Source organism: Mauremys mutica, chromosome 1, assembly GCF_020497125.1.
Source record: "Mauremys mutica isolate MM-2020 ecotype Southern chromosome 1, ASM2049712v1, whole genome shotgun sequence".
NCBI classification, from domain to species: Eukaryota; Metazoa; Chordata; order Testudines; family Geoemydidae; genus Mauremys; species Mauremys mutica.
In genome coordinates this window covers 122,909,648-122,935,163 of record NC_059072.1, presented here as the reverse complement: position 1 = coordinate 122,935,163, position 25,516 = coordinate 122,909,648, and the positions used below count along the sequence as shown (strand labels likewise).

At 44.8% G+C, this 25,516-nt stretch overlaps 1 protein-coding gene across 1 annotated transcript; it reads left to right on the top strand.

The window, feature by feature from the left end:
- Positions 1 to 3,179: 3,179 nt before the first annotated feature.
- Positions 3,180 to 6,424, top strand: BHLHE41 (basic helix-loop-helix family member e41). Its single transcript, XM_044993863.1, has 5 exons — positions 3,180 to 3,694; positions 3,967 to 4,030; positions 4,300 to 4,407; positions 4,721 to 4,832; positions 5,240 to 6,424. The coding sequence occupies exons 1-5, from the start codon at positions 3,633 to 3,635 to the stop codon at positions 6,265 to 6,267; spliced, it is 1,374 nt and encodes a 457-aa protein (XP_044849798.1). The 5' UTR covers positions 3,180 to 3,632; the 3' UTR covers positions 6,268 to 6,424.
- The last annotated feature ends 19,092 nt before the right edge of the window (positions 6,425 to 25,516 follow it).

Genomic DNA, 25,516 nt, shown 5'->3' with positions numbered 1-25,516 from the left:
CTGATTCTAGGTAGAAGCTCTAAAATGAAGCAGAGAGATACACAGGAGAGTTTGAGGAAATATATTGTTTCCTTATTCTAATGAAGTTCCTTGTTCAGTATTAGAAGGAAACAACTATGTGAGCATGTATCATTGTCACATGCCAATAGCCAGGCAATGTTCACGTGCAATGTGTAATTTACACTGAACTCACTCTGGGAAGAAGGTGTACAATCGAGCCTACCCAATAATTTGCTTTTCTCCCTAGCAGCAAGTGCTCTCAACATGCAGTGGTTCTCAACCTATTTACCATTGTGGGCCCCATAGACAGCTCTCTATGTGTTATGTGGGCTGCACCCACACAATATATGTACTACCTGTATGGCCCTGAGGATGTCACATGGGCTGCAACTATGTGCTGATTGGGCTGCAAGTGGCCCACGAGCCACAGTTGAGAACCACTGCATTACAGCTTCATAATGCCTTTTGCTACACCCAAGCACTGTTGAATGTATACACCCTGGTTAGGGCCCTACCAAATTCACTGTCCATTTTGGTCAATTTCATGGTCATAGGATTTTTAAAATAGTAAATTTCATGGTTTCAGCTCTTTAAATCTGAAATTTCACAGTGTTGTAATTGTAGAGGTCCTCACCCAAAAAGGAATTGTGGGGGGGGTTTGCAGTACTGCTACCCTTACTTCTGCATTGCTGCTGGTGGTGGCTCTGCCTTCAGCGCTGGGCAGCTGTGGAGTGGCAGCTGCTGGCCAGGAGCCCAGTTCTGAAGGCAGAGTCACCGCCAGCAGCAGTGTAGAAGTAAGGATGGTCTGGTATGGTATTGCCACTCTTACTTCTGCGCTGCTGCCTGCAAAGCTGGGCCCTCAGTCAGCAGCCGCCGCTCTCCAGCCACCCAGCTCTGAAGGCAGCAGTGCAGAAGTAAGGGTGTGATGGTATGGTATTGCCACCCTTACTTCTGCGCTGCTGCTGGTGGGGTGCTGCCTTCAGAGCTGGGTGCCTGGCCAACGGCCGCCATTCTCCAGCCGCCCAGCTCTGAAGGCAGCACAGAAGTAAGGGTGGCAATACCCCGACCCACCCCCGGGCCCCTAAAATAACCTTGTGACCCCCTGTAACTCCCTTTTGGGTCAGGACCTCCCTTATGAAATCTGTATAGTATAGGGTAAAAGCACACAAAAGACTAGATTTCATGGGGGGGACACCAGATTTCACAATCCATAATGCGTTTCTCATGGCCGTGTATTTGGTAGGGCCCTACGTATTGTGTATCTCCTGATTGACTTTCACTGACGATGCGTAATTTCCATCAGGATCACTGGGAACAAATTAAACAATCCTGCCCCTGCAGCAGCATTTACTTTTCTCATTAGTAGCAGGAGATCCCAGAGCCGGTGCTGGGCATAAGCAGACCAAGCAATTGCTTAGGGCCCTGATCATACCAATAATGGGTCATTGTGTGTTGTGTGTGTGGGAGGTCCCTCAAAATAATCCTGCTTAGGGCCCCCAATGGGCTAGCACCACCTCTGGGAGCTCCTAACACCCCACTACAGCCCTTTCCGCTCCTAAATCCTCATTCACACTTCATGTACTGTATATGTAACAGTGCCAAGCATACCAAAATCATAAATCAGTTTCCAAAAATCATAAGAATGGCTTTAAAAATCATGAGATTTTAAAAAATATAATAAATATGGAGTTTTTTAATGTGCTGTCTCGTTCTTGAGCTGTTAGAAGTTTAGTCATTTTTTTAAAGAAAGGTGAGATTCTCATGTAATCACATGCCTCCAGGAGCTGGGGCTTAAAAAAAAACCAAATATACAGAGACTCCCCAGAAAATTTTGAGGGCTGGCAACACTGACATCCGTATGTAGATCTCCTCATTTACTTCCATTTACAATGTGTGGTTTCCATTGAGCGCCATTGGGAGAAAATAAAGAAACCTGCCCCTGCGTTTGCTAACTTCCACCAGGAGCTCTTAACACCTCACCAGAGCCCAGATCGCTCCATCCCCATTTTATGTATATTTAATACAACCCCTACTTTACGGTCATTTTCATTTGCAATCTAATTTCCGCAGGGAATCAGTGGGGAGACAGTATATAATGCTGTTCGAGCAGCCGTGGCTGGTTGCTGTTCCCACAAGCGGCAGGAGTCCCTAGCATCGCAGATTCCTCCCCCCTATACTTTGACTTGCACTGAGTCATTTCCATTGGGCTCGCTCTGGGGAGCAGGTAAACACTCCTGCTTCTGCAGCTGCGTTTGCATTTCTCCCTAGGCAGCGGCTGCAGCAGCAGCTCCGGAGCAAGGGCTCTCACCGCTGTGATGTGGCAGCGGCAGGTCAGATCACGTTGCTAGCCCTGTGAGTGTACCCGTTTGAGACAGGATTAAGGAGGAGGGTTTTTAGGTGCCAGTGGTAGTAAACGTGGGCTATGCGCACACATCCAGGGTTCATTATCAGACTAAGAGAAAGTGTGTGTGTTGGGAGAAGGGAGGGGAGGAGGACAGGGGAGGCACGTACCACCAGACACACAGAGCAATGGACGTTCACGGGGGAGTGATTAATATTACATTTCACTCCAGTGTAACTCCTCTCCCAATGTCACCCTCTCTCTGCCTCTCCTGACAACTCCTTTGCAACAGCGATGCAGGCTGTGACAGTCATAAAACCACTAGAGCACGCTCCTGATTTGCACCTACAGACATCAACTCGCAGTAATCGGTAGCCTCAAATAGGGCACTCCTGGTTCTTTCTAATGGGCAATATGAAGAGTTACGGGCCGTTTATGATCACCTGCACGAGACAGATTAAACAAAAACCCACGAGATCATCAATGGCTCATTGAAATAAACAGGCAAAATAATCTCTCGTCACCAGACAAACTTTAAACTCCCTAAATGGGACTCTCAAGTGTAGCTCAGGAATAAAATAACATTTTTGAATGCACCATTTTAATCACTTTCCAGACAGCTGATTTGAAAATTGCATCTTGGCAAACAAAGGTCTCCCCCCACTACGGATTTTTCCTCCCAACGCGTTTTGCTTTTTGCACAGGACCACCACGTTGCCTCCGCTTTTAAATCCAGCATCCTTTATGCTATATGTGAAATCTCTACACCCCCTCTCCCCCGTCCATAAACTGGCTAGACTGAAGAGCAACCAATCCCCAGACGCTAAATGCACCATGATCAGGAGTGCTGCGTTTATTTCCTTACAGGAGGAAACCTCAGCTGACTGCATTGCCATTTGGAAGATGAATAGCTGGACAAAGTTGTTTTTCTTTTCCGGTCGCCTGGATCAGCTGTCCCCGCCTCCTCTCCCTCCCACCCAAACCCCTAGTCTGGAGCTTGTATGGTACGTTCCGCACGTGAGCTGGGTGCTGGTCTGGCTGGCGACGCGCGTGCCCTGTGGCCAAACACTGATCAGTGAGTGCAAACTACCCGCACAGTGTGTGACTGTGAGTGTATGAGTGGGAGAGAGAGAGAGAGAGAGAGAGGGGAGACAAACTGCTTCACACTTTCCCCGGTGCACAAGAGAGACAGAGGCTGCATGTGCACCGTTTTGCTCAAAGATCTCCAAAGACTCTCAGCATCCCACAGATTCAATCAAAAGCAACAACAAAAAATCAGCTGTTGTCAAACATGGATGAAGGAATCCCTCGTTTGCAAGACAGGCAGTTGCTAGAACATGTGGATTTTATAGGGTAAGGAGCCAGTGCAATATATCTCTGTCTCTTATCACTAGTGTTTCGTTTCTTCTTAAGAAACTGATATAAAGCATTGAAAACATAGATACTCTTTAAATGATGTCTGATTCTTGCCTCCTTTTTTGCAGTCGGGGACTATCTTTGGAGCTGTGCAATATTATATGCGTATCTTATATGTTTTTTCTCTTTCTGTATGTATATATTCCCACTTACGAAAGTGATAAGTAGCTCATTGACATACTACCATTGGATCTCTTTCATTTTTGCAGACTGGACTATCCATCCTTATATTTGTGCAAACCCAAAAGAGGCATGAAAAGAGACGAGAGTAAGGTAAGAATAAGTTTCTGAAGCTCTTCATGACCTGCCTAAATACTTAATTGGGGTTCGGTGATTTTTATAGCATAGCTTTACCCATAACCGCATCCGAGTTTCTTCCCTTTGAACTTTCCCTGAATTATAAGTGTGTCTACCAGATAACAAGCATGCAAGGGAAAGCTATACACACCTTGCAATTTGCACTACATGTGGAAATTTGTTTTTGTTTTGATTGTCATATTAAGTGAATGTAACATTTGGCTTTTCCTGATTTCACTAATTAGGAAACATACAAACTGCCACATAGATTGATAGAAAAGAAGAGGCGAGACAGGATTAATGAATGCATTGCTCAGCTAAAAGATTTATTACCAGAGCATCTGAAATTGACGGTAAGGTATATATATATTTCATTGTGGGAAGCATTATACAATATGTTCTTTGTGATTATCTTTAAATTTAAGGACAGGAACCTTAGAACTGAAAAAGTATGACTTGTGTTGGATGGTAAAGGTTTTCTACAGAGGTGTATGTATATGTGATTCAGTTTAAAGCAGCAATCATTTCTAACATGCTTATGTAAAACCAGAAGCTTTAAATATAATACTCCTTTCAAAGGGAGGTTCCTGAAGTTAGGGACACAGAATATAATGGGCAATTGTATTGTGCTGGTAACCAAGTGTCCCTTTCCACCCTACTTTTCAGACATTGGGGCATCTGGAGAAAGCTGTAGTTTTGGAATTAACTTTGAAACACTTGAAAGCTTTAACAGCCTTAACGGAGCAACAGCATCAGAATATAATTGCTTTACAGAATGGTAAGTCAGTTTCAGAAGAGCCAGCACATAAACATACTCAGGAGACACGGTTGTTAAATTGGATATCTCATAATACTATAATTCATAGGGGCAGTCCTTTGAATTTTTTTTCATGTGCTTTGAAAGGAATATAATAAAATGCTTAGGCATTATTATTATCTGGCCAAAACGCTGACCTCCAATGAGATGTCACCAGCCACATTGCCATGTTAACTCCCAGCAAATATAGGCATTTGTGCCCCATGAGAACTAGCCTGGATTAAAAGGCTTCCCTAAGAAATCACTGAAGTTACCTTTGTTTTGACTTAAAAGAACAAGCCCAATAGCAGGGACTCCCATGCCGGTGATTGCAGCTGTTTTTATGCTGACTTTTCTTTGCACCCCCCCTCCCATATTCTCCATCACAGGGGAGCGGTCTATGAAGTCCCCCATTCAGTGCGACCTGGATGCTTTCCATTCGGGATTTCAAACGTGCGCCAAAGAAGTCTTGCAATACCTCTCCAGGTTTGAAAGCTGGACTCCCAGAGAGCAGAGATGTGCCCAGCTCGTCAACCATCTGCACGCGGTTTCCACTCAGTTCTTACCCAGCCCCCAGCTGTTGACTCCACAGGTCCCTGTGAGCAAAGGATCCTCCTCCTCCTCCTCCTCCTCCTGTGCACAAGATCGCACCGGGCAAAAGCTGGAGGCTCAGACTAACTGCGTCCCCGTCATCCAGCGGACTCACCCGCCCGTGGAGCTCGGCGGGGAGAACGACACCGACACGGATAGCGGCTATGGCGGGGAGAGCGAGGGCCGGCCGGATCGCGAGAAAGGCCAAGCGGCGGGGCTGCCCGGCGTGACTATCAAACAGGAGCCAGCCGGGGACCAGGCCCCAGCGCCCAAGAGGCTGAAGCTGGATGGCAGCAGCGCCACGCTCCCTGCTGCAGCCGCCGCCGCCGCTGCCGGGCTGAGCCCGGATCACCAGGCAGCTGCTGCCCTGCTGAGACCCGACGCCGCCCTGCTCAGCTCCCTCATGGCCTTTGGCGGGGGCGGGGCTGCTTTTGGCCAGCAAGCCGCCGCCGCCGCCGCCCCCCTTTGCCTGCCCTTCTACTTCATCTCCCCCTCCGCGGCCGCGGCCTACATGCAGCCCTTGCTGGACAAGAGCAACCTGGAGAAATATCTGTACCCGGCCGCCGCCCCGATCCCTTTGCTCTACTCGGGAATCCCGGCCCAGGCCGCCGCCGCCGCCTTCCCCTGCCTGTCCTCGGTGCTGGCGCCGGCTGATAAGGCGAACGCAGCCGCCGCCGCCGCCGCGGCCCTTCTGCCTCTTGACCTGGTCTCTGCCGGGCAGCACCTGCCCCATCTCTTCGCTGCTGCCTGCGAGACTGGGCCCAGCCTGGACAGTGACCTTCCCTCCCCGGAAGATCTTTTGCAGCCCGGAAAGGAAAGCCCCTGAACGGTGCTGCAGGACATAGGAATCAGCCCACCCATGCTCCCTAGTAGGGAGGGAGAAGGAGCCCATCCTAATAAATAATAACAGCGACAATCAGAAACAACCCACCCACCCACTTTGTGGTTTTAAAGGAGAAAGTGTAATAGAGTTGCACGATGTTTCTGTTGTGGTGGTTTCATTTCGTTGGTGTTCTCTCCTGCTGCGTTCATTCCCTCCCTCTGCCACCCCCACCCCCCCCCCCCCAGTTTTTCTGCTTTAAAAGATCCTTTGCATTTCTGTGTTTCACAGAGAATCCCAAATTGTCTCCACATTTACCGAAAGGGAGCAAATAGAGACAGGCTTCAAATCAAACATTTTGTAAGCCAGAGAGTCAGATTCAGTTTCTGATCCAGAGTGTCAGTGACATCTGAAAGTGGGTAGGCAAGAAAAGTTGCCCTGGGAGTCACAGACTATGGTTATGGCCTCTCTAGAGATCTGTATTAATAATAATATATAGAAGCAAATGAAGATCATACAGTATCTGACTCAACGTAGGGTGGGGGTGCTTAACTCTAGAGGCCTCTGCCACTGCTTGAGAATCTTTAAGGATTACATTTGCTACTCAGTATTTTTTTTAATGTTTGGCTTTATAAATGCATAAATACATTAAAGAAAAGAAAGAAAAAATAGTAAGGATATGCTTTTCTCTAAAGTAAACGTTGCACCTTATTTTGAAATGGTTTTCTGTAGTATCTCTATGTTCCACTTAGTAATTTGCACTTGTTTAAAGAGACTTGGATTGGTTCATTATCAGAATGGGGGAGAGGGGAGAGAAAGAGAAGGTGAGTTTTAAGTACATACGTTCGCACTTTATTGATAAATGGACCATGAATGAATTGATCTTGAGCCCAGTCCTTCAGTGCTTTGAGTACCCAGAGTTGCTACTGGCTTCAGTCAGAGTTTTGGATGCACAAGGAATAGAGGGTCAGACCTATGCTATGATTTCTTCTTAGCTAAGGTATAGAGGTATGGCAAGTGCATTTGTTTCCACTTGTCCTTATTTAATTTCAGTATTTTCCTGAGTTTTTATAACCTTTATAAAACAAACATTTCTGCACTGAACTGAAAAAACAAAACAAAAAACTGACAACCCTGAACTAATTTTATCCCAAATTAAAAACTGGAGGAAATTATTAAACATCTCAGTTTTTAATTGGAAATGCTTAGAAGATATGGGTTTAAGGTCCCATGCAGTCCTTTTGTCTCCAGATATCGCGATTTCCCTTTCTGGAGACTGTACAGATAATCACACAGATAAAGCTTTATTAATAAGGCTTAAAACAAGACCTTGCCTAGATATTTTTAGTTTGTTGCCAAGGTAGCACTGTGAGAAATCTCACTTGAATGTTATGTAAGAGGTGAGACACAACTGTCTGACTGAGTGAATAAGTATCCTGGGTCTGTTAGTCAGTTTGATTGCATTTGCTGCTGCTGTTGCTACTGTTTGCCTCAAACGCTGTGTTTAAACAACGTTACAAAAAATCTTACTAGCCTGCAGAATGGCTGTATGTAAATAGTTGTTAATACATCCAATTAATGATGTCTGACATGCTATTTTTGTAGGGAGAAAATGTGTTAATGATATTTTGAGTTAAATATCTTTTGGGGAGGATTTGCTGAAAAAAGTTGCACTTTTGTTACAATGCTTATGCTTGGTACAAGCTTATGCTGTCTTAAATTATTTAAAAAATAAATACTGTCTGCAAGAAAACAGCTGTTTTAGAACAGTTTAGTATGTGATATATTAGAAATCAATCTTTATATTCAGTATTTTCCAGCACTCCACAAATTCTATTATCTAAATATTTACACACTATTTTGTGATTTTAAAAAAGTCTTACTAAGGAATAAAAGCTTTAATACACAACATGGGGTTGTCTAGTAATTAAAAATTCCTACATTAATACAGCATAATGGCTGCAGAGCAAACCTTAAAAAATGTCTAGTGCGAATGTAGATAGAAATTTATTTTGTCTTTGCATATTTTAAAGATGGTTTTGCATTTGCTTACTTTCCTTTGAGTTCAATGAATTGTATTTTATAGTGTGTACATTACACAAAGCACTGCATAAAGCATGCATGCACACACATTTCTAATTATATTTTAAATTGTTCTATACTTTTTTGCAGTATATTCATTCTATATTTTAAAATGATAAAATGTAACATTCACACTATAGATATTGTACATATTTAGTACATAATTATCAGACTTTAATTATCAGATTTTTTATGACAGGTTGATGGCATTAGTTTCATAAATGTTGGGGGAAATCATCTATATCAGAAACTGGAAATATTGTAAAAAACCCAGCTTTATAGAGATATAATCAAGTAATTTACAGTATGGGAAAATATTCCTCTAAAGACATTAACAGAGATTTGGGGCTTTTTCCTTTTTGAATTTCATCATCCTGTTCCTGAGAAAATAATTTAAAAAAAAGTAGGGAGAGTTTATGTAAGATATAAATATAAAAACAATGTTTTGTGCTCCCTCTACTGGTTCTTCAGTACCAATTAACAATCAAAGTGTTTTCATAGCTGCACTGACATTGGATCTAGCTGGAGTACAAATATGGGAGCAAATTAAAAAAAAAAAGGAGCCATGTTAATTTCAATCTCCCTTAGAAATACAGGAACAAAATAAAGAATTCAGGTAACAACGTATTTTTTTAAACAACTCAGATGATATTACGAGCAAGTAAGTCTACATGGTTTTATAGTAAAGCTAAGCTAAACTAATTCACTATAGATAGCTAGATGATTCAATGAATTGATTTAAAACTATGTATACATTTTCATTACTTGTAATGTCTTCTGAGAGTTTATTGTAAAATATTAATAATGGACCAGATCTTGCAACCATGTGTAAATAATCCTGTTGAAAACAGTTATTCATGGGTTTGATCCAGATCCCACCAAAGTCTGTGGAAAGACTGCCATTAACTTCAATGGTCTTTGGATCAGGTTCTGTGCCTGGGGTTTCAATCGAGTCAGAGGAGTGAAATTCAATTAGGCTTTTACTGTACACAAAAATGCTCAACCTGTCCCAATGGGTGGACGAAATTTGATGGGGCTTGTGACAGGGAACAGTTCTAGCAGGAAGGGAAGAGACTCCTGCCAGTGGGAGTCTCTGGTACTCTGGCCAGCTGGGGGAGAGGGTGCTAATTGGCCAGCATACCTCAGCTTCTGGGACTTAACTTAGAAAGCCATATGGAGCCCCTTTCAGCTCCATTCCAGCAACCCCATGCTAACCACCCTGAACTAGTAAGGGAATCTGGCCTGACAGCTACTGTGGATCTAGCCAATTGCCTGTTTGGGGGTCAGGAAGGATCTCTTTCTCCCATGGATTAATTAGCAGTGGACCAGGGAACTTTGCACCTTCAAGCCACAGTGGATTAAGTAGGAATGTTCTTAGTACCTAACTGAGGTACTGGGGTTGAGTTCTTAATTCATTGCAACTTGCGGTCAGTTTCCAGTGCTCTTAAGAGGATAAAATGAACAGTTCCCAGATGTAAAAGACCTGGGATTTTGGTGATGGGCCTTGGGATCACGGGATAGAGTGAGACCTTGTGGCCTTTGCAGTCTGAGGTCAGACCTTGTGGCCTTCGCAGAGCAAGGTCCCCACCCTTCTGCACCCTCTGTCCCCCTCACTGGGCAGAAGGTGTTAGGACTCAGAGAGCTGAGTCCTGGGAGTTAGGCTGAGGAGAGCCTACCCCTGGTAGGAGCCCTGTAAAGCCCTCCACACTGGAACCAATCAAATGCCTGGTATAGGAGAGTGAGGGTGATGGGTGGGTAGCACTTCTCCCCTATGTTAAAGTTTAATAAAAGTTGCAGCTGGCCACTTAATTCCATGCATGTGTCTATACTCATTTCATCACTGTGTCCACATCAAGTTGTACTGCTTTAACTATAATGGTATATCCTCTCCACCACCACCACACTGTGGATGCAACTGTGCCAGGATAAATGTGCTTATACTGATGTAGCTAATTTCCATACAGGAAAGCTCATAAGCTATACTGGTCTAAGGCACCTTTCTACCTGTATAGCTGTGTTTACACTACTGCTATAATTATATGGGGGGGGGGGGGAAATCACACCCTTAACTGACACAGTTATACCAGCACAAAAATTGTGTCTATCAGGTCCATGGCTTCTTAGAAAATCCTACTCTCTATGAATAGGAGTTATAGGTTAGTATTCGTATCACTTTAGGCTCCATTGTATTGTAACCCTATCCCAACATCTTAAATTTTATGTTTTAATCAATTTCAATGTTCACAGGTGCAGTAAAAGTAATAATTATTTTATTAGTCATTGCATCAAATATGTTAAAGTTCATGCCCATTTATATGTTCAAGATATCCTCTTTAAAGCTGTTGCAGAAACAAAATTTAGAGACAAAATATGGATGGTTCAGTAATGTTAATGCTCTAACAAAAACATAAAAAACTTCATAGTTAAAATGGATAATATATTCCTGTAGAGGACAAAAGACAAATGGTGGAAGGAAATCTAAGAGCTTTAATTATGAAATTTCTGGCTTTTATCAGTTCCATGCCTTAGCTTTATTTGAAGAAAGTTTGTTTTCACGTTTTCTTCCAGTTAAAAAAAATTAGATATGAAACTGAAATTAAAAACAAAATTATATTTGTTCTTGTGTAAATGCATATTTAGACATTATTCAAGTTTGTGTTTCCCACCTGATTTTCTTTATATTGCTATAATTTGTGGGCCCACTTCTGTATTTCCTGACTTTTAGAAAGCAGGACTGGGCTTGATATTTTTTATACATACCTTGCTACATAATGTATTTCTCATAAACCGTAATATATTGGCAAATGTATTTTCCTTACATAAACTCTAAAAACAGGTATTCCAGTATATCATGGTGGCATGAAAGGTTCCCCAAGCAAGGGGAAAAGACTCATAGGGAAGGGTTGTGGACCAAACAGGATGAATAAGTATCTCAGACAGGTTAAGAGAAAGCAGAAAGCCTACAAGGAATGGAAGAAGGGAAGGATCAGCAAAGAAAGCTACCTCTTGGAAGTAAGGAGGTATAGGTGAAAAGTGAGAATTGCCAAAAGCCAGGCAGAGCTGGACTTCGCAAAGGAAATTAAAACCAATAGTAAAAGGCTCTTTAGCTATATAAATAAAAAGAAAACAAGGAAAGAAGAACTGGGACTCCTACGCACTGAGGATGGGTGAAGGTTAAAGATAATTAAATATGTCTTAGGGGCAATGGCAGGGTGGCTAAGGGGAACAACAATATGGAAGTAGAAATTACCATATCTAAGGTAGAAGCCAAACTCAAACAGCTTAATGGGACCAAATCAGGGGGTCCAAATAATGTCCATCCAAGAATATTAAAGGAATTGGCATATGAAATTGCAAGCCTAATAGCAAGGATTTTTAATGAATCCTGTAAACTCGGGTGATACCCTATGACTGAAGAATTGCAAAATATAGTACCTATATTCAAGAAAGGAAACGTGATCAGGAAAACTACAGACCTATTAATTTGACCTCAATTGTATGCAAAATCTTAGAACAAATCTTGAAAGACAAGAGTAATTAAAGACAGAGGAAAAAGGTAATTGAGATAAAATACAATGGTTTTACAAAAGGTAGCATGTGCCATACCAACCTGATCTCTTTCTTTGAGAAGATAACTACTGTTCTAAAAGTGGAAATGCAGTAGATCTAATTTGGTACAGTTCCACATGGGAAATATTTTTATTAAATTAGAAAAGATGGGATTAATACAAGAATTGAAAGGTATGTAGGGATCTGATTAAAGGGAAGACTACCCTAGGTCATACTGAAAGAAACTCTCAGGCTGGAGGAGGTTATTAGTCGAGTTAGTCAAGGACAAATATGGAGGAGGATCTGAATATCATACAAGAAAATATGGATGACCTTAAAAACTGAAATAATAGAAATGGGATGAAATGTAATAGTGCAAAGTCACACACTTAGGGTCTAACAACAAGAGTTTTTGCTATAAACTGAGGACTTATCAGTTGGAAGTGAAAGAGGAAGAGAAAAACCTGGGTGTATTGGTCGAACACAGAATGAGTATGAGCCGCCAATATGATGTGGCTGTGAAAGCAAATATCTCCAATGGCCTGACATGGGACACTAAATGGGAGGGCTCTGAGTTACTACAGAGAATTCTTTCCCAAGTGTCTGGCAAGTGGGTTTTGCTGATATGCTCAGGGTCTAACTGATCACCATCTTTGGGGTCGGAAAGGAATTTTCCCCAGTATCAGAGTGGCAGAGACCCTGGTGTTTTTTCACCTTCCTCTGCAGCATGAGGCATGGGTCACTTGCTGGTTTGAACTAGAGTAAATGGTGGCTTCTCTGTAACTTGAAATCTTTAAATCCAAGATTTGAGGACTTCCATAGCTCAGCCAGAGGTTATGGCCCTGTTGCAGGAATGAATGGGTGAGGTTCTTGTTGCCTGTGATATGCAGACTAAATGATCATGATAGGCCCTTCTGGCCTTAAGGTCTGAGTCTATTATGTATAAAGTAAATACAGTATAGATGAAACCTAAGAAATGTAATACAGTAACTTCCACTGAAGGCAATGAGAGCAGTGTATGAAAGGACAACAACTGTAGGCCTATACTAGCTGTTACCCATGTTCACTAATGGTCTGACCTAAACTCCCTTTGGCAATGAGTCTTTCCATTGAATTTAATTTATATGTTTTTCTCCCTCTCCTTTTGTTTCATTTTCACTTCTAATCGGTGTTACTTGAAAGTCTTTGCGATCCATATGACTAATCCATTTTGCAGTTGGCCATCTTAGAGTTGCCAGCTCAGGTGACTGTACTACAAATCTCACAATACTTGATGTTTTTCTTAAAATCCAAGCTGCTGGGATCATGTGGTCTCAGTTTTCATTTAAAAAAATAAAGTAAGCTTCCTGATCTCATGCTTGCAGAAACAAGCTTGAAAATGTGACCCCCTAAAAGCTCAAAACCCAGAAGGCAAATAAAAAGCATGCAAAACTTATTTTTGAAAACCTGGTGATTTGTTAAGCCAATCACAACTTTCCGGGGAGGGAGCTAATGATTTTTGATCACTTGGGATTGGCAACACTGCAGTCTCAGTAAAAAGCCAAGAAGTTGAGAAATGATTGCTTTTCATTGCCCCTAGAGATAGCCATTCAGGTCAGGATAGACGCACATTGGCTAGACAGCATGGGGGAATTTGCACTGCCACGTCACTCACTGTACCTGTTTTGAGGATACATGATTTCAGTTTCCAGAGTGTCACAGGGTTTTCTCACTGGTAGGTCATCTCCCCCTGGCTGCTCTGGGGACTGGTTCTTTCCAGGTCCAAACCCCGCTTCTGTCAGTCATTCACTGTCCCCACTGCCCCTCTTGCCCTCTCTCTCTCTGGGACTCTACACAGTCCTATTTTGTGACTTGCTCTTCATGGTTTGGCCCTCTGGCCAGGTCACGATAGCCCTCCCCTTCCAGGGTAGTAAAGCCACATTGGACAACTGTCCCAGGCATTCTTATGCTCCACTGCCCAGTCTCTGCCGCTTTCCCAGTGGCTGGTAGGGGAACCTAGGCCTACCAAGTACTCTGGGTTCCCGTCCAGGTGACCTATGTCTAGCACCTATGGTCTGCGTGCTCCCAGCTGCTGTTTGCTATTTCCCTGGATTCCTTCTGGCTTCCCCCTCTTCGGGTTTACTAGCTCATACTCCCTCCTCCTAGAGAGTAACTGTTGGCAATTTAACTCTGTGGTCCAAACACACCTCCCTTCTCCCAGGGATTGACTGTACTTCCCCTGGAGACTTTTTCCTACATCCCCTCTCAAGCTTCTGCTCCACTCCCTTTTGGGTAAAGTCTTCAGGACCTGGATCCCCAGGGTTTCTACTTTACTACTGGGCATCTGTCGTCTCTAACATCCAGAGAGTGGCTGCAGGCTCCCTCGCTGCAGCCCCCTTCTGCTGCCTACTTCCTGGCTTTATACTAGCCCTGCTTGTTCCTTGTCATCTGGGCTCCATCATCAATCAGGAGCTACTCAGGCCACCTAACTCCTCTCAGCTGTGGCCTATCTGGTTAACTGGCCCCTTCTCAGCCTTGTTAACTTCCTCTAGGCAAGTGTGGGGTGACCACCCCATCGCACAGAGTTATCAATCTGTCATAAGCAGTAAGTTCACTGTTACCCCTGTTGTGGCTGCACTCTGGGCAACACGGAGCTGATTCCCTGCCCATGTGGAGCAATAGAAACCATTCTGCCACAATGAGCTCACAGGGTGCCCAGTGGTAGCATACCTGCTACCATCACGCTTTAGTGGGGTGTAGCCTGCTTCTCCTTGTGTGCTGGTCCCGCTCTGCTGGCCTGTGCTCAAGAGTGGGTGGTGTCAAAGAGTAGGGGAGGAGCTATTCCTCCCTGAGAGCAGGGATTGCTTGATTTTATGCAGGCCAGCAAAAGATGATGAGGAGTCTTGTCCCCATCCCCCACTTCTATACATCTTTGTAAGGGGCTGGCACTATGCGCAGCACGTATAAGAGGCCAGGGAGGTTAAGTTACCCCCCAAAAACATAGGTGTTGGAACTAGGAGGGGTTTATACACAGGGTTTTCAGTTTGATTCAATAGCTCTCAGCACCCCCACTACATGAACTGTTCCAGCCCCCCTACCCAAGAAGGCTGGCCATGGGACCAGAAATGCCATGGATGCAGCACGGGTCACCCCTCCAGAGGCGCGCTGGCCTGCTGCCACCTTTGGAGCACCAGAAGTGAAGCTCCATAGAAGTGGGGGAGCCCACCAGTGCCTACACTGTGGCCCTGCCTGTGCTCCACCCCTCCCTGGCTCCAGCTCTTCCTCTTTAGTCTCCCCACCCTCGACTTGCTCCTCTTCACCCTCTCCCACCCCCCATCGCTCGCCTAAGGCAGGAAAAAGTGCTGATGCCATGGCCCCAGGGTCCCTGACCCCCTCGTTTCAGGGAGGGGGCGGAGAGGAGTGAGCAGCCAGCATGTCATCAGGGGGAAGGGACAGAGAGGAGTGAGCGGATGGGGGGGGGGAGGGGGCTTCAGGGGAAAGGGGCCTTGGGAACAGGGCCACAGTCCACACACCTGTGCCTCCCCCTCCACACACACTTCTAGGAGCTTCTGGCACTCGCATGTGAGCCTCCCCAAACGGAAGATTCACACACCACTTATTCCTGGCACTATCCAGCTTTGTATTTTTTTTTTTAAATCTAAAAATTTCCCAAGAAACAGATTCTAAGACAAGAAGGGACCATTCTAATCATCTAGTCTGACCTCCTGTATAACATAGGCCACAACCCTCGCCACCCCCATAATTCCTAGAGCAGATCTTGTAGAAAATGATTGAGAATACACCATGACCCTTGATAAATTGTTCCAGTGGTTAATTACTCTTTGTTAAACTCTGTCCTATTTTCAGTCCTGAATTTGTCTAGCTTCAACTTCCAGACCACTGGATGGTGCTAGACTAAGGAGCCCATTATTAAATAGTAGTTCCCCATGTAGGTATGTGATGGGGTGCTCTACTCACCACTAGGATGGCACCTCCTCCTGGCCAGTCTAGGGATTAGCTTTGTGAGGTCAATGCCCCTTCCTGCAGTTTCACGCCATCTCTCCCTCTCTCTTGGTGTGCAGCCCCTTTCTTGCTCTACGAGCTGCTGCTACCTCTTTGTGACTCAGCCGGCCGACCAGGTCGCTATACACATTTTCTCCTTCTGGGTTATCAGTCTTCCTTCAGCAATCCTAGGTAATCTTCCCATTCACTGCCTCATAGTGCCACTTCCTCAGTGGCTGGTGGGGAAACCCACACCCACCCTATACTCTGGGTTCCAGCTCAGGGACCCTCTAGTCGGTAGCTAAGGTCTGTTCCCTTCTGGAACTTACTGCCTTTCCCTGAGCTCCTTCCTTACCATCTGGCACTTCCCCCCATCGGTTTGCCAGTCTACTAACTCCCTCCTTCCAGGGAGTAACTGTAGGCACCTGTCTCTGCAGCCTCCAAACACTTCTCCTTTCTCCCAGAGAGTGACCTCCATCTTTCACAATAGTCCCCCAGCTTCCCATTTCCTGTCTTTCTAAACCGAGCCCAGCTCGTTCCTCCTCAGCTGGACTCCCTCACTTAGTCAGGGGACTACTTAGCCACCTGCTTCCCCTCAGCTGTGGCTTGTTGGGTTAATTAGCTCCCTTCTCAGTCTACATTAACTCTTTCCGGGCAAGTGTGGAGTGAACATCCCAACACAAGGTACTTAGCATAGGCACCGGCTTCCTCATTTCCCCAGAGGTGCTCGACCACCCCCCGCTCTGCCCCAGGCCCCACCCCCACTCCACCCTAACCCTTTCCCTTAAGGCTCCTCCCCCACCCCACCTCCTCCCACTCCGACTCCACCCACGCCCCACCTTTTCCTGCCCCATTCCACCCTCCCCTCGCACCACCCCTCCCCCACCCCAGCACCTCCTGCAAGCCACTGAACAGCAAATCTGTGGCAGGCGGGAGGCGCTGGGAGGGAGGGGGAGGAGCTGATCCACTATTTTTTTTTCCATGGGTGCTCCAGCCTCGGAGCACCCATGGAGTTGGCGCCTATGGTACTTATTGATTGTAATTAAGTCACCCCTTAACCTCCTCTTTGCGAAAATAAATAGATTGAGCTCCTTGAGTCTATCACTATAAGGCAGATTTTCTAATCCTTTAATCATTCTCATGGCTCTTCTCTGAATCCTCTCACATCCTTCTTGAATTGTGGGCATGTGACAATGTCCAAGTGATCAGAGTGCACCAATTAGTTCCCCCTTCCCTCTCCCCCAGAGAAAGCTGATTGGGGTAATTAAAGGTAATTAGATAATCAGGCTAGTGGGCTGGGTGAGCTAACCAGTTCAAGACTGGGATAAAGAGGCACAGGAAGGAAGTGCCAGAGGGAGGGAGGATCAGGGTGAACTGAGCCCAGTCTCACAGAGGTCTTAGGGAAGGGAGTCCCCCTGCTCCTCTTGGGTCCTGAGAAGAAGGCTGAAAGCACAGAGGATATCGTACACAGACATGGGGACTGTGAATGTGTTGGTGAAGGGAACTTAAATGGCACAGTGGACACACAACCAGAAGAGTCTGAGCCAGTTTCTGTGCTGTGGAAAGGCAGTAGTGGGGCATGCGCCTTAAAACTACAGGGCACTAGAACTGTATTTCAGCAGCGGTAACGCTACCGCTAAGGGTAAACTAAGCTCCCTACTCCAACTTGAGGATCTCTTGTTTATATACCCCAGGATCACATTAGTTCTTTTGGCCACAGGCTCACCCGGGGTGCTGCTGGTGAGCTATCGACCACAACCCCGATCTGGACATATTGATCCTTTCTAGGCTGATAGAGTTTAAAAGCACCCACACTGATTTTCACAACACAGCATCTACAAACCATTTGCACCAAGATGAAATCTTCTTTGTTAAATTTAACATTGGGCACTTTGGTTTTTAATAGAAATGGAGTTGTACTCTTTCCCCCCACCCCCGATTGACCATAGTAGGGTGACTGGCCTATATAAACGAAGGCTCTGATCCTCCAATGAGCAATGATGGATGGAGCCCTGTGCCTGTGTGGATTCCCACTGAGATCAGTGGGGCTCTGTGGGAGCGCAGAGCTCTGCCCCAGGTAGCGCCACTTGTATAATTACCCACCACTGTAGATTCAAAAGGAAAAGTTCTCAATTTCATCTGTCTGATTTTTTCACTTCATTAACAAAGTTTGATGAGTCTAGTTTTCATTAAAAAATGCTTAGAACCACACGGAGCCTGTAGAACCAGTTATCAAAAAGAAACGAGAGAGAGTACAGAAATGGTTCACTACTGAGCACTCTCTAAGGAGCAGGTCTACTTGGGAAAACAGCTATGTAAAAATGACATTTCTTTACTCAGCAGAAAATCGACTTCCCAAGGGTATTCGAAGGCCTATCTGCATTCCTCAGCCATGATTCTACTCCTGTTGCACTTCATCAGCATGGTTATCAAAGACCCCTAGTCCTGCAACTGACAGCATGCAGGCTGTGACACTTGCACACAGTCCAATTCACGTCAGTGGGGCTCCTCTACACCACACAAGTGCAACCATCTGCCCATGTGCTGTTAGCTGTGGGACTGGGGCCTTAGGGCCTAGTACAAAGCTCATTGAATTGACTTGAATGGATTGTGGATCAGGCCATACAGGCCCAGTCCTCCAACCCCTTTTGTGAGTAGCCTCCCTTACTCGAGTACTCATGACTAAAGATGACAGATGTGAGTAAAGGTTATAGGACTGGGCCCTAAAGTCCAATTGCAGGGCCAAATTCTGTCTTCGGGTTCTGTCCTAGGGATGCTCATCTGCAACTGAGAGCAGAAGGTGACCTGCAGAATCTTTACAATTGAGGACAACACACAGGCATCTTGACTCTCAGACCTCAGGGTGAGTTTGCAAGCCTGGCAGTTAGAAAGAAAACCCATCTTTTTATTTGTAAATTGAGCACATTTGCTCTGGAAGCCAACAGGATGATTAGAGGAACTGTACTTTCAAGTATCAAACATTTTTATTATATTTCAGTGTAAGATTTAGCTAGATACTGTTTCTACAAAGCTTTGAAGATATAAAACATTATATAAATGCTATAAATGTGTGATACGTAAAATACCAATCTGTACACACACATGCAACATTCTGGAGTGGGGTGTCTGTGCAGGCTATTTTACCAGTTAATTACATGTATTGCTTTTAAAGTTTGTGCATGTACCCAGAGAGTACGTGAAGGGTTTATTTTATCTAACACATCAGATTAGGTTTATTTTAAAGAGGGTATATGCTGCTAAAGACCTCAGTGACTGGATTCAGTGCAGTGTGCAACAGGGCTTCACAAAAGTCCTAGGTGGTGGCAGGGGGATCATTCCCTCAACCATTGCATCTTGAAGAAGCTCCAGGATTCCAAAGAGAGAAGCATTATATGTTGCCTAGCAATAAATCTGCCTTGACATCACTCCCTCTTCGTCCTCCCTCAAAGTACAGTACTTGTGTGTGAGGCGACAGAGCTGCTGCTGCAGGACTGGGCGGTCACGTGCGCTCACACATGCAAAGGCACACGCTTCAAGGCATGTGACAGGGAGGCTGTTCTGCAGCAGCAGACTCTGCTGTGGGCTGTGGGGCCGCTGCAAGGAGGAGGAGTAGAGGAGCTCTGCTGCTACTGGAGAGAGAGAGAGGGAGGAAGTGGGAGAGGAAGGGAGCAGGAGAAGAGAGAACTCCTTTGACAACAGCAGCACTCTCCCTTTAGCGTGGCTTGTAGCTCTATAAGCATGTCACTGCAAAGATGGACCTGGAGTTTGCGTCCCAAGAAGAATAATCCTGATTACTCTTCACTGTCCTCCAGATAAATTATTAATAATATTAAATGAGCTCTTCTGTAGCAATTTTGCACCTGTGCAGCTCAAAGTGCTTGACAAAGTAAGTACTGTCATCCGTCCTGTTTACACTTGGGGAAACTGAAGCACAGAGATATAAAGTGACTTTCCCAAGGTCACCTGACAGGTCAGTGGCAGAGCCAGGAATAGAGGCCAGGTCTCCTGGCTTGCAGTCCAGTGCCCTGTCCAAGAAGTTACCTCAAATCTTATCAACTATTGATATGCCAATGGACAGTGAGTACAGATGCCCTGCTCATTCCGACTGAAGAAGCACACAACTCTTCTGTCCTGACGGCAGACTCTGTAACAATAATTTACATTTATATCTACAATATTGACTCATCCCAAAAGTGGATCCAATCCTGCCAACACTTACATGAATAATTTTACTTCCCACTGAATTCAGCGGCTCACTCAGTGAGTAAAGTAATTAGTGTGTGTAATCATTGGAGGACTGGGCTCTGTATAGCATCATTGTAACATACACAATGCTGGGGTAGGAAGGTTAGCGAGCAACTGGTTTCACAGCACGCTAGCCACATAGCAGTGGTTGTGCTGGACGCAATTGTGGGACAGGTCAGTGGGGCAACGTGCACTTAGGGGAAATGCCGAGGGATCTTTAAGGCCCATGCAGGGGAGATCGGACATCAGTTCTGAAATCCCATCAGACACACAAACCAATTAGACATGTTAGTTTTGGGTAGTCCAATGTATGCTTTAGTCCTTGATGATTCATTAAGGATACCTGAATTTGCCTTGATCCCTTAGAGCACCACTGGACATCCTATTTACATGCAGTGAAGTGGCATTCATGGCCTTTGGATATGTCTGTATGTCCAACAACTCACAGATTATGGAAGATGATACATTGCCTGAAGGCAGCTCTCAAGGCTTAAAGTGAGTTGGATCAGAAAATGTATTTCAAACAAGGTTATAGTGTAATATTGTGTAAATATGGACTGGCTGCTTTCAGGAACAGAAAATATTGACTCAGAGGTACATAGCTCCTGAGACCATCAACTGAAGAAGTAATATACCACAATAAAGGGAACTGTTTTTATTGGCAGATACTTTTTCTCTGATATTATTCTCAAAGCCTGTTTTATTAATTTTGTGAGGATTCTCATTTATCCCTGGTTACTTATGGTGGGAGGGGAGCGGGGAAGGCTTCAGGGTCTTGTCTCACTGACAGGAGAGTACCTAAACGAAGAGAAGGATTATACTTTTCCCCCTTTACTTCAACCAAGAGCACTCTGAGGGGGAAAGGGCAGGGACAATCTTCAGAGCCCACTTCTTTCACTCAGGAGTAATATTGGAGGGAAGCTTTGGGATTCTTCCACCTTCCCTGTTGGAATTGTCACTGGAAATGAGCCCAGGGTGTTGAGGCGAGTTCATGTCCTTAGTAAGAGTTATCAAGGCCTTCTCCCCCCTATGGACATTTGGAGTTGGCTGGCTTTTCTTCCTATGGGGAAATTCATACTGGAGAGCACAGAGGGATATGTGGGAACCTCCTCTCTGTCAGACTGTCTCATGAAAGGCAGTTTTGGGCAAGGGCACGTCTTCTCACTGACCATGGCAGATTGTTCCCAGCAAGCATGAGTAGAAGGGGAGCTGTAAGGCCACTGTAACACTGCCGCTTTTGAGGCAGGGCTTCTCTGGCAATCACAAGGATTGTATTAATCAAACACTGTTGCCCTCCCAGCCTGTAATGGTGTCCACTTGAGAGGCCAAAAACATAATTCCACATTTAGTCACATGACCAAATGTTCACTAATAAGACTTAAGAAAAAATCCCAGAAAAGTGTATGTTTGTGTATTATTGTGGAAGCAGCAGAGGATTCTTACAATGAAGCTTTCATTACGGCTTCTAATATGACCCTATATTTTCAGCCACTTACAACTTTCTGAAACGTTCACCTTTTGGCCTAAATTTTTCCATGACATGTTTCTGCCCAATGGTGAAATTCTGAGAGGAAGTTAAAACAAAAAGAGTTGTGCCATTTCTGAACATGAGAACCCTGGAAGAATAAAATGCAAATTTCTTTATTCTTGTGACCTGGATTAGCATCAATGTGGCTGGAGGTTGAAAAGTGAAATATGGCTGGGCAGTAATCCACAGGAAGGAGTGGATGTTTTTCTAGGAATTATCTTGGGAAGGTTGTATGGTCTGTGTTAGTCAGATTAGATTATCACAAAGGTCTATTCTGGTTTTGGAATCTATGGCAGCCTCTAGTGTTGCAGAGGAAAGTTGTTTTGATTTGATGAAGAATCAAGTACTAGGCATGCATAGACTTTTTTCAATATGGCAAAAACTTACATATATTCATAACTTTATGAATTGAACTGGGACTCAGAGTCAGAAACTGAATGTATTTTTCCTATCAAAAGCTTCCTGTGACAGTTTAGGCAAGTCTCTTAATCTCTCTGTAAAAAGGGGGGATAATGGAATCTTCTCTCTCCCAAATTTTGCCTGACTTGTCAGTTTATGTTGAAAGCTCTCGGGGAAGGGACTGTCTCTTGCTATGTCTGTGTACAGCGCCTAGCACAGTGGGGCCCTGATCTTGGTTAGGGTGCCTAGATGCTACCATAATATTAGATATGAAATAATGCTATGCTGCTTCAGTTCTACTGACCTATAGACCAAAACAAAATGTTCTTTAACTGACCAGAGCCTGAGGAAACAAGAGTGTGTTTGTTTTTGTGAGGTGGTGGAAGAGAGAGATGCTTGTACTTTAGAAAGAAACTGTGTATGGGAAATGTATTCTGCCAGCATAGAGTAAATTCACTAACAGCCATGTCAGACCTTGTTTGTTATAATTCCCTAATACGGAACAATAGGTTAATGTTCTTTGCCACTTTATACAAATTTGAGGATGCAGCCAAATGGGTAACTGTAGTGATGCTGGCCCAAAGAGCTTGTAATTGATGGGCTTGACACTGTGGGGAGCTGAACTCCCCCCAGGCTCACAGAAGTACTTAAGTCATCAGGAGTGAAGGACACTCATCATCTCACAGGCTGAAGCCTTATATCAGAAATAATGGACCAACTGCATCTCATATAGCAATCTCCTGGCTTCAACTGACAAATCTGGTCCAATGAATACAAAGGGTGGGACATCATATTAAGAGTCAAAACTTTTGGACTGAATATGTTTAGTTTGGAAAAGATACAGACTCTACTGCTTCAGGGCATGAGTCAACCTCTAACTAAGGGATTAGGAAGAAACTTCCCCTGGGGATCGGCTGCTCCATCACTGCCTACTGTAGGGTACCTTACACCTCCCTCTGAAGCATCTGGTGCTGGCCACTGTTGCTTGGAAATTATTTTCCTAATAAGTGTATTAAGGTTTATCACCACTCAGTTTCTACACAAGCATTCCTTTAAGAGTTCAAAGGCCACGGTATTAATTACACCCTAAGTACATAAGCATATACACTGGCCTATATTCTATACCATAGCAACAATAGAGTTATAAGCATTGGCCAACATACTCATCACCAGATCAGGCCTGGGAGATCCTGTCCCATCATGATGCGACTCCAGAGGGGTAAGGAGGGGTTCTGAGAAAGAACCTGCTAGGAAAACCTGGCTTAGTGTACACTATAACACACAAGTGATGTTATTGCTGGGCATTGTACCTTAGCTAAAGCCTGAACCTTTAGAGCTGAACCTTTCCCCCGGCTTGTTTAAGAGAAGATTCATGGCTGGTCCCCTTTCTTCTCAAGGTTTCCATCTTTATCGTGGTTGGCCATATTTCTCCCTAGCTACTGGATTGAGCATTTTTAACCAATTATTTACTAAACTTTGTGCCCAGGTAATCATGTTTTCTTTATTTCTATTACTTCAAACCAACCCTTAAATGAGATAACACTGGTACTTTAAATGTCACTACAAATTTAATACAAATAACTTTTGTTTCTCACAATCTCATCCTTTTACATGCTTTGGGCCTACAACTCATATCAAGATCCAAACTCAGTCTAAAACCTTAGCTATGCAGGTCTAATGTGGGCCTATATTCCTACACTGTTGGACCCAGGATACTGTACTAGATGGACCACCGGTCTGATCAGGTGGGGTGACTCCTCCATTCCTATGCTTTTAAAGCGTCTGTAAAACGTTAGTTGTTAGGAGGAGCTAGACACCTTGGTGTCCTGGAGGAGGAAGACCGTTCCAGATATAGGGAGAGATCTAGAAAATAGGCATGGCGATGAGTGGTCAAAGATGATGATGGGTACAGGAAGGCCCTTCACAGCTCCATGCCTCAGTTTCCCCAGCTTCCAAATGGGGATAATAATACTTTTCCAGGCTTGTGAGAATGACTCAGTGAACATATTTAGAGTGTTCTGGGAGCAGTGGCTCGATCAGCTCTAGAAGCCTTATTCAATGTGAATAAAAAGGGGATTGTGAAAGAAGAAACTTGCTTCAACTCAGGACTTTCTAGGCAGCTGTTAAAACAAGTAACAAAAACACTTAATAAAACAATCCCATTGGCTCCTCACACTTCTCAGGCAGCTAGAGGCCCTCGTATTTTGTGGTCTTGTGCCCTTACAATACTCCTGAGGCCTGCAGTGAGTATAATCACACATGTGGGGCCACACCTTGAGAGATGCAGTGTCCACTTCTGACTGCACGGGGAGCCAAATGTGCTCAGCAGCAGGTATCTCCTTATGTGCACTCGCTTATGTAACACAGGAGGAAGAAACTAAAGTAAAAGAAACACCACGAAATAGGGCGTGAAAGAAACACACTGGGCCTGATTCAGTGATTCTCCACTGCCTGGAACCTTGTCTAGTCATACACACGTGTGCCAAGGGAGTGTAAAATGCCGTGACTAATGGTGAATGTCTGTATAACTTCATTCTGATTGCAGTTGTGAAGTTGTATTATGAAAAACGTTCTGTATCACGAGTGTCTATATGTAAGCGGCTCTACCATTGCTGGCAGGTCCTGTAGCAAGTACACATCAACAGATACAAAGGGACATAATTTAAGGTGAACATGATACTTAGCCCTTGCAAATGTTATGCAAAAAAGCAGCTGCATCCTTGGGGGGTGGGGGGGAACTGTGTAGCTGATTCCTCTGGGGAGAGAGAGGGAAAGGTAGGAGCAGCGGAAACTTACCAGGAGTAGAAGAAGAGAGGCCAGGTGACCAGGAGGAGTTTAAATAAAGAAACACACAGGAACAAGGGGTGGCAGACAGGAAACGGACGCGTGGGGCATGGGAGTAAGGTCATAGAAGCTGGGCGAAGGGCTGCAGGAGGGAGAGGTCAGCCAGCATGTAGCAGCCTCATTGGGTAGGGGAACCCTGCCTGCTTTCTTGAGCCCTGATGGACTTTGGACAGCCTAAGGAATTTGGGCTCCAGCCCAAAGAATGCCCTGGAGTGGTGAGGAAACTAGGCAGGGACATGTGTTTAGTGTTTGTTTTGTATGAGCTGTTCTCTCCTGTGCTTTACATGATTAAGTGTAAAAGGCATTAGACTGTGCAAAGTGTGCGTGTCTGTTAACTGCTTCCTAACTGCTGTGTGCTCTTGAGCCAGATAAACTGTAAACCAGAAGCTTCACGCCTTGTGAATGGAGTTCTGGGAGAGGCGTGTGTTTAAGTGACTGGGGTCTCTTGGGGGCCAGCCCTCTCTTAGGGGCTTAGGGCACGTGGACTAAGCCCCGTTTCTGAGAAGGGGTTCGAGACTGAGAGTCAGTGCCCAGGAAATGTGCCAAAGAGGCCAAGGAACAAACCGATGCTGCACCGGCTCCAGAAGCATGAAATGCCACGGCAGCAGAGAGGCCTGGATTCCCTTC